This window comes from Melitaea cinxia, chromosome 27 (genome assembly GCF_905220565.1).
Source record: "Melitaea cinxia chromosome 27, ilMelCinx1.1, whole genome shotgun sequence".
Taxonomy (NCBI): domain Eukaryota; kingdom Metazoa; phylum Arthropoda; class Insecta; order Lepidoptera; family Nymphalidae; genus Melitaea; species Melitaea cinxia.
Window position 1 is genome coordinate 5,450,252 of NC_059420.1, and position 9,786 is coordinate 5,460,037.

General features: G+C 45.4%; 4 protein-coding genes across 4 annotated transcripts; all 4 read left to right on the forward strand.

Moving 5' to 3' along the window:
• The first annotated feature begins 212 nt into the window (after positions 1-212).
• LOC123666698 (histone H4) lies at positions 213-918 on the forward strand. Its single transcript, XM_045600764.1, has one exon. It carries the CDS (start codon positions 431-433, stop codon positions 740-742), a length of 312 nt encoding a protein of 103 aa, XP_045456720.1. The 5' UTR covers positions 213-430; the 3' UTR covers positions 743-918.
• Positions 919-1,012: 94 nt separating this feature from the next.
• On the forward strand, positions 1,013-3,610 carry LOC123666677 (histone H1B-like). Its single transcript, XM_045600744.1, has one exon. The coding sequence runs from the start codon at positions 2,134-2,136 to the stop codon at positions 2,923-2,925; it is 792 nt and encodes a 263-aa protein (XP_045456700.1). The 5' UTR covers positions 1,013-2,133; the 3' UTR covers positions 2,926-3,610.
• Positions 3,611-4,003: 393 nt separating this feature from the next.
• LOC123666685 (histone H2A) lies at positions 4,004-5,139 on the forward strand. The gene has a single exon (XM_045600751.1). It carries the CDS (start codon positions 4,346-4,348, stop codon positions 4,718-4,720), a length of 375 nt encoding a protein of 124 aa, XP_045456707.1. The 5' UTR covers positions 4,004-4,345; the 3' UTR covers positions 4,721-5,139.
• Positions 5,140-8,394: 3,255 nt separating this feature from the next.
• Positions 8,395-9,054, forward strand: LOC123666690 (histone H2B). The gene has a single exon (XM_045600755.1). It carries the CDS (start codon positions 8,451-8,453, stop codon positions 8,823-8,825), a length of 375 nt encoding a protein of 124 aa, XP_045456711.1. The 5' UTR covers positions 8,395-8,450; the 3' UTR covers positions 8,826-9,054.
• Positions 9,055-9,786: the final 732 nt, after the last annotated feature.

Genomic DNA, 9,786 nt, shown 5'->3' on the forward strand with positions numbered 1-9,786 from the left:
AAAAAAAACACGAACATCGAACTAGGTAGATATAGCGAGAGCTATTTATTATATTATTATTAGAAATAATTTTCATCATCCGATTCCTTCCTACCACGATTAAATATAAAATAAGACTGATAATCGAAATAGAAAATACAAAATAATAATAACAATGAAAATATTATAATACACGTATGTTTCTTTACCTAAAATCCGAGATTGGAGATCGCCAACGAAACACACACCGCCTCGCCCCGCGACGCCCCTCGCTACCCTCCATCCCCACCCCGAGCCACGGCAATTAGGTCCCTCCGACGACGGCGAGAGAGCGATGTCTATAAATATAGCGCAACGGTGCGATCGAAAAACACTAACTGATCGTCGTCAGGACTCGACGGACGGACGAATTTCGAGCTGAATCTTAAAATCAAAACAAGTTAACGAAACAATGACCGGCCGCGGTAAAGGTGGAAAGGGTCTGGGAAAAGGAGGCGCGAAGAGACACAGGAAGGTTCTCCGTGATAACATCCAAGGTATCACGAAGCCCGCCATCCGTCGTCTGGCGCGCAGAGGAGGAGTGAAACGTATCTCCGGTCTGATATACGAAGAGACCCGCGGCGTGCTCAAAGTGTTCCTCGAGAACGTCATCCGTGACGCCGTCACCTACACCGAGCACGCCAAGAGGAAGACCGTGACCGCTATGGACGTCGTTTACGCCCTCAAACGTCAGGGTCGCACCCTCTACGGTTTCGGCGGTTAGACTAACGACTAAATACTATTATTCGTATTTCTTGTTACTTGAAATACGAATGATTTCAATAAAAAAAAGGCCCTTTTCAGGGCCGCACATGATTCCTTCACACACGCTCGATTGAACGTTAGCGAACGTTTCTAACGATCTAAGACGTCTCTTTTTATCACATATCATTACCAAAACAAATTATTTTCTTTCTCTCTTTGAACTTTTACTTACCTACTTTTGAAATAATAACGAACACGTACCTACCTACCTACTTATATTTATGAAATTAAATCAAAAATAATAATAATAGATCGTATGTATGTATTATTGTTTTCATAATTATTATGTCAATAAGTATCATGTATTTCCTCTCGGGACTCTTTATTTCTAATAATACATACACGTTAACTTGCGATATTTACAAATGAAGGAAGAATACGAGTCTCATACGTTTTCGTTCTACTACAAACGATATATTACGTAGTACGTATATTTTGTAAAAATTAAATTAGACTTGTACCTCCTATAGAGATCTCGCTTTCCTATTTCTAGCTTAAGTTATAATATACATACATATATAGCATTCGAAGGAAAATACCGTTTCGCTCGCTTAGATTAATGCCCTAACCCTATTCGTGCGTGTATATTATGTACACACTCACTCACTAAATGGTTTTCGTAAATGATAATAATCTCTTCGGATCGACAACACAATTACCTATACTATTATTTTTAATTTTTTTTTTTTTTCTTTTTGTTTTTTTGTTTTATAAATATCATTCGATACGTTCGTCGTACCGGTGGTTGTTTTTAGGTATTATCATCGCTCGTGTCGAGTTGCAACGTCGTGTTTTACGAGGCCCGACTTCGAACACCTTAAATTAGTACGAAAATTATCGTATACGCGATGTGCGTTTTTAGATTATTAATAAGGTATCTTAGCTTTCGATCCGTCGATCGATCGGAATATATTAATCGTTTTTAATAGAATAAAATAACTTTTAAACGGGACTCGAGGTACACGCGTTGAACTATATCGAAATTAAACGTCGATATCATTCGCTACGAGCGAGCTATTAGGCGAGTTAGACTCTCATCCGACGGACAGGCTTACGAGGTATCGCTCGGTGCTATCGATCTTTAAACGTACATAATAAAATATGAAAATATCGTATTTAAAAAGATACCTGTTAGTGAAAAGTTTTCAGCGTTCGTACGAGAAATTGTCTAGCGACGTAGCGGCTCTCCTTACGGTATTGCCGATACTCTTCGAACTACTAGCGACCTCTGTCCGTCCACACGTCCGTTTCTGTAAAAAAGTTCTCAATAGAGTCGTGTTCTATCCGTGTGACAGTTTGTTCGTGCGTGTTTTAATTGAAAAAGAAAAATAATAATAATAACAACAAAAAATGGCCGATACAGCAGTAGCGACCGAAGCCCCAGCACCCGCGACCCCGGCGAAGAAGCCTAAGGCTTCGGCCGCCGCGGGCGGCGCCGCCAAGAAGCCGAAGGCTAAGCCCACACACCCTAAGACATCCGAAATGGTAAACAGCGCGATAAAAGAGTTGAAAGAGCGCAGCGGTTCCTCTCTGCAAGCGATCAAAAAATATATCGCCGCTCAATACAAAGTCGATTCGGAAAAGCTGGCTCCGTTCATCAGGAAGTATCTGAAGAGCGCCGTGGAATCGGGAGCTCTCATACAGACGAAGGGCAAGGGCGCTTCCGGCTCGTTTAAGCTCGAATCGAAATCGTCCGCATCGAAGAAACCGGCCGGCGGCAGCGGCGGCGGAGCATCGGGCGGCAAGGGCGCCTCGTCTTCGGCCGCGTCCGGTAAATCGAAGAAAGCCTCGTCCGCTTCGGCCGCAGGCAAGGGAGGCGCGAAGAAGGCCGCCGCCGCCGCTGCCGCCGCCGCCGCTGCGGCCGCCGCGGCCTCCGCCGGTGCGGCGTCATCGCCGTCGAAGTCCAAACCGAAGGCAGCGACTAAGGACAAAAAAGCCGCCGCCGCTAAGAAGAAGCCGGCGCCGAAGAAGGCGGCCGTCGCCGCGACGCCTTCTAAGGCGAAGGCCGGCGCCGCGTCGAAGGCGAAGAAGAGTGCCAAACCGCCCACTAAGAAGCCAAAAGCTCCTAAACCGAAGAAGGCAGCCGCAGCGACGCCCAAGTCGAAAGCGGCAGCTAAGAAAGCGGCCGCCGCCAAGAAGTAAGCCGGTGACGTACGAAAGTGTTAAAACAACAACAATAACAACTTCACGCGTCTCACGACGCCCTCGCGGTGTCGCTCGGCGTGTCGTCGTTTCGTTGCCATCATCACCATCATGGTAATCGTCGTCATCGTGCCGTCGGCCGCAGCGTCCGTCCGTTGGCGCGATGTCGCTGCGACGACTACGACGATGTTGAAGAAAAAGAAAAAGAAAAAGAAGAAGAAGAATAATAAGACGACTAAGTCGGGTGTCGATACAAGCGAGTGCGGCGCGTTAATCGCACACTAAAAAGCCCTTTTCAGGGCTAACAAAAACTTCCCAAAGCAATCGTAAATTTTTACGTATCTACGCGACGTTTCAAACGATCATATGACGTCAATATACAAAAAGAGTCGCAATATATTAATAGGTGTACCATACAATCGTATTTATAAAATAAATAAACAAATAATAGAAAAAAAAAAAAATCTCATACTATAAACACATACACAGACGCTACGAGTATACAAACAAAGCTTTTTCGCGTTACTACTACATATCTATAAGTAAAAAATAAAATAAAATGATAATATCATACAATTTACGACAATAGAATATCCGCAAACGTTCATTATCATTGAAAGTAAACAACAACAGTAACAATAGAACAACTAATTAAAGCATTTATCACTTACAATATTAGTTATAATTGCTGTCTATTATTTGTCACTTGTATAGAATAATAATAAATCATGAATAAACACGTCGTTGCATCATCACAGATTCGTTCGTCACTGCCGTATATTAAATGAAAATGACATTGTATTTGGCGGCAAACGAAAAAAAAAACGACATCGATTAATAATATCGACGACTAACGAATATAGACGAAAACATTCGAAATCGAGTAAATTCGCATTATCAAAGATTACTCCAAAAGTTGTAATCAGATCTCGATGAAATTTTAATGTGACCACGTGATAAACATCGGTTTTCGATTAAATTGATATTAAATAAAAAAAAAAAAAAAAAAAAACAAAAAAAAAAAAAACACCTTCTTTTTTTGAAGTCGGTTAAAAAAAATTGAAGTAATACCCTCATTCTTTTACATAATTATATATTTATTTATTATATATTATTATTATTACTATTAATTTTCTTTTATCACAACAATAATTTACACAATTCGCGTAACTAATATCCCCGTTTCATTAAACCGATACATACCGATAAATGCCGGCCGTGTTCCGTCTCTTTTTCCGACTCTATAGTATCCCTACCCGCCGACGAAACGGCGATTTCTATATATAGCCGACAGAGTAGTTTTAAAAAATTTAATTCTCTCGCTACAACCGCACCGGACTGGACGCTTTCGTCACTGTTCTGCATCGGTTTTTAGTGTGCTTTTATTTGTATTTTATTTCGATTAAATTATATCATCGGCATGTCGGGACGCGGTAAAGGCGGTAAAGTGAAGGGAAAGGCAAAGTCTCGTTCGAACCGCGCCGGTCTTCAGTTTCCGGTCGGTCGTATACACAGACTGCTGAGGAAGGGAAATTACGCCGAACGCGTCGGTGCCGGCGCTCCCGTCTACCTAGCCGCCGTCATGGAATATCTCGCCGCCGAAGTTCTCGAGTTGGCCGGAAACGCTGCCCGCGACAACAAGAAGACCAGAATCATACCGAGACATCTTCAGCTGGCGATCCGTAACGACGAGGAATTGAACAAGCTCCTGTCGGGCGTCACCATCGCACAAGGCGGTGTCCTCCCGAACATCCAAGCGGTCCTCTTACCGAAGAAGACCGAGAAGAAGGCTTAATTATTTATTAAACTGTGTCTGTATCGTCGTGCTAATAGTTCGTTACGTCGTGTCACTCTTTCGTTGCGAAACTATTAACTACGAGATAATTGACATCTATGAAAATCAAACGGCCCTTTTCAGGGCCACAAATCTCTTCTAAATACGATAAAAAATTATTAATTTTTTGTCTACGTTTCTTACGTAACGACGACGTCATTATTTATTTCATTATTTCTTTAGCAGCACGTAAAACCTTCTCGTGCAAACATAGAATAATACACACAGCACACACGCCTTAATTTTCTTACGAATTAAATGTTATATCACTCGAACAATAGCGTATAAATATGCTATAAATCTTATTAAACCCAATATAAATTAGGGGTATGAAAAATAAACGTTGGCCGATTCTCAGACAATAAATATAAGATATGCAAACAAAATTTCATAAAAATCCAGCCGTTTCGGAGGAGTAATATTATTGTAATTACTAATACTGTGAAACGAGAATTTTTTTTTTTTTTTTTTAATTTAAAAGATGATATTAGGAATAATAAAAAAAAAAAAAAAAAAAAAAAAAAGCTTGCATAGTTATGAAATTTGTAACAGCGTCATAAAATACATACATATCAACACATAATAATGATTAAGATGTACTCTAATCTTAATTATTATTATTTATTATTTTTTTTCATACGTCGATGTGCGGGGGGGGGGGGGGGGGGGGCTTTTGCTTGTTTATCGGTCGCTATCCCCACCGTGCGGCGACGATCTCACTTCTCATTGGTCCGAATAGTCCCGTAACTATTGGACGGACGTAACTGGGCAGCGACATGAAGTCGATAAAACACCGGAACGCCGGAAATTTTTATATCGCCTTACCGAGGACTGGCTGTCATCGTGAGGAGAAGAGTCGTCCACAATCCACTGCCCAGACTGCAGTTGAGCTCATTCCAGGCTCTAGGCATCGAGGTCCACAACATCGACGGACCTCTCAACATCTACGCAGTCTATCGCCCGCCCGGCACAAGCCTCAATGTGGCAGAGGTTCATCAACTCCTGAACTCGCCACACCCGAGCCTCGCGGCGGGCGACTGGAACTGCAAGCACGTCGCCTGGAACTCCAACCTCATCTGCGCGAACGGCAGACGACTCTTCGACGACGGCGAGGTCAGCGGGTACGAGGTCTCGGGACCTGAGCTGCCCACGCACTACCCGGACAACATCACGCAAGCACCGGACGTCATCGATCTGATGGTTCACCGTGGACTTCCTTGTCAGCCCACGCTAGAGGTGGTCCAGGATGAGCTATCGTCGGATCATTTGCCGGTCCTGGCGGTGCTGGGTCACCGGCTCACGAGCAAGTCGCCGCCTCAACTCCGGAAGCACATCTGCTGGAAGGCCTTCCAGGAAGCGCTCGAGCCCCCGCAGTCAATCAGGCGAATTCAGACGGCCAACGACGTCAACGAATTCGCCAACGAACTGACGTCACGCATCCAGGAGGCCTTGGACACTGCGACGACAACCTCAACCTCGAACACCAGCTCATACCAGCTATCGCCGCTACCCCAACACATTCATCACCTGATCCAGGAGAAGAGGCGACTCAGGAGAAGGTGGCAGAGCAACAGGGACCCTAACCTGAAGACTCAACTCAACAGGCTTGCCTGGAGAGTTAAGGCACTGTTGGAGTCCCACGCCACGGAGTGCTGGGAGAAGCGTTTGGAGGATGCCTCGGAAGATAGAACATCCATCTTCAAGCTGTGCAGACAGCTGACCAACTCAACGACTCCTGTCCGACCACTTCGGGACGAAGACGGCACGCTCAAGTACTGTGCTGAGGAACGCGCCGAGATCTTTGCGAAGCACCTGAAGCTGCAGTTCCAGCCCAACCCGGACTCAGCTCCAGACCACACGGCGGAGGTCGAGAGACACCTGACCGAATACTTCGCTGCACCGATAGCTCCTGACGAAGACCCCTTCGTCATCTCACCGGGCATGGTACAGCGAGTCATATCGAAGTCCAAGCCGAGGAAGGCGCCGGGAGCGGATAGCGTCGACAACAGGACCCTGCGACACCTACCGCGGAGCACGGTAGCGGCAGTGACGCGCCTGTTCAACGGGATTCTGCGAACGGGACAATTCCCCGACGCTTGGAAGATAGGACTCGTGACCATGCTACCTAAGCCCGGGAAGAACATCCTGAAACCTGGGAGCTATCGCCCCATCACCCTGCTGCCAGCCATCTCCAAAGTATTCGAGCGTCTTCTGCTGCAGCGGTTATCGCAGCACGTGGAACTACGCCCCGAACAATTCGGTTTCCGAGCGGAGCATAGCACCACGCTACAACTCACAAGAGTGATGCACCAGCTGACGGCTACTGCCAACAAAAGGGAGAAAGCTGTCGCTGTCTTTCTCGATATCGAGAAAGCGTTCGACCGTGTATGGCACCCTGGGCTGCTCTACAAACTGACAACCACGGCCACTCCTCGTCGCATAGTTAGGGTGATCTCATCCTTCCTGGAGAGCAGGAGTTTCAGAGTGAAGATCGAGAGAACCACGTCCAACCAGTACCCAGTTGCTGCTGGTGTCCCGCAAGGCAGCTGCCTGTCTCCGACGTTGTACGCGCTGTACACGAACGACATCCCGAACACCGATGGAACCACATTGGCTCTCTACGCCGACGACGCTGCGTACATAGCGACGTCCATCAAGACGAGACGCGCAGTTGCCAAGATGCAGGAAACTCTCGACGCTCTCCCCGACTGGCTCTCCAAGTGGAGGTTGTCCATTAACGTGGACAAGACGCAGGCGCTATCGGTGGGCTCACGCCCGATGGCGCCCCTGCTTCGCTTCGAGGGGAACAACATCCAATGGCAGGAGGCGGTCAAGTACCTCGGTATTACGATCGACCGCCGACTGACCATGTCCGGCCACACTAAGATAGTGATTGGGAAGACTAAAGCCACAATGTCAGCTCTGCGACCGCTGTTACAGTCAAGACTCCCGCTCAAAACCAAGCTGGGCCTCTACAAAACGTTCGTGAGATCACGCCTCACGTACGCCGCGCCAGCTTGGTACGCCCTTCTCAGCGACACCAACAAGAGGAGCCTCCAAGCGCAGCAGTCGAAGACGCTGCGCTACATCACAAACGCACCCTGGTGCGTGAAAAACTCGACCCTTCAAAGGGACCTGAAGATCGAGAGTCTGGAGGACTTCGTGGTCCGCCTAGCCAAATCGATGTTCTCTCGTGCGGATGCATCGGACGCACCGCACATCAAGAACATCGCACCGTGGCACGCAAGACCACCGGATCGTCGAGCTCTCCCGCGGAACCTCTCCTCGTTCCCACGCAATGGTGTGAGTACCTAACTCCGGTTTGACGGTCGATCTAGCTGGGCCTCCCACGGGGCTACCGTGGGTCTCACCCGGCTGGGTCTTGACCTCACTGGAGAAGGGGCTCACGCACCACATTGCTTCCTTCCCATCCCGCCTCCCAACCTACACCACTCCACTCCACTCCATTTCACCCAACTCAGAGTCCCACGCGGCTAATCTTTTATAGCCCAATCCAAGGACCCACCTATATTGATAGGTGGCGGTAGAAACTTTGTGAAAAAGATCTAGGATCTTGCGACACAATTCCCCACACCCCCTCATCGGGTAGTGTGAGAAGACCACTAGCGATTTTTATATCATTCGAGTCTAGTCCTCGTAACGGTACGCACCACGTAATAATTATTATACCATGCCGCCCAAGACAAGCGGGAAAGCCGCTAAGAAATCTGGCAAAGCCCAGAAGAACATCTCTAAGTCGGACAAAAAGAAGAAGAAGCACAAGAGGAAGGAGAGTTACGCCATCTATATCTATAAAGTTCTCAAGCAAGTCCATCCCGATACCGGTATCTCGAGCAAGGCCATGTCTATCATGAACTCTTTCGTGAACGACATCTTCGAACGCATCGCCGCCGAAGCTTCGCGTCTCGCTCACTACAACAAGAGATCCACGATCACCTCGAGGGAGGTCCAGACCTCCGTGAGGCTGCTCCTGCCCGGCGAGCTCGCTAAGCACGCCGTCAGTGAAGGAACAAAGGCCGTCACGAAGTACACGAGCTCCAAGTGAACGCGCTAAAAACTTGAAAAGAGCAGCGCATGATATAATTATCGTGTGCCTGCTTAGACAAAAAAAAAAAGGCCCTTTTCAGGGCCACTAAAGATTTCATAAATGTGTTACTGATTTAATGTTTCTCTTCGAATCGACGACGTCAATAACTACTATAATATTCACTCAATTTGCGTTTACATACATAATACATAATAAATGAATAAAATATATAAACATAAACAACGTATGTATGTGTATATATATATATATTCTTAAATTTATTATATAATTATAATCTTTTAATATGTTTTTTAAACGACAGTCGTATTGTGTCGCACGCAGACGTTGGGCGACATAATGACAATGATACAAACGATCGTTTTATTTACATTATTATTGCGCTTCTCTCTTATTATTAATGACTAGCTACATAAAAAAAAAAAAAAAAAAAAATACACACACACACACACATATATCTTATATATATATATATATATATATATATATATATATATTTTACATAAAATATTATAATTATATATATAAATTGATAAATAATAAGGTATAAATCGATTAATAAAACGAAAATAAATAAAGAATTAATCGTACGTACGTACGTACGTACGTACGTACGTACGTACCATCGAATATTTTACTTGTCAGGACGAAATTAACGTTTAATTCTGCATATATCATACGAAAAAAATAAATAAATAAATAAATTAAAAAAAAACACGAATAACATGGTGTCAAACGATAACTGAAAGAAAGAGAGCGAAAGAGTCGCGCGGATACGTACGTTCCCTACTCGTCTATATATACGTAAAACCTATAAAAGAGCGGAATCGTCGTTTCGTCGCTTCATTCGCTCTCCGAAGTTGACGCCGCGAACTAGTGTCGTCTCTCGTTTTGAGTTTTTCGTTTACCGAGAAAGCTTTTCATTAGTATCTCTCTCAGCTATGGCTCGTACTAAGCAGAC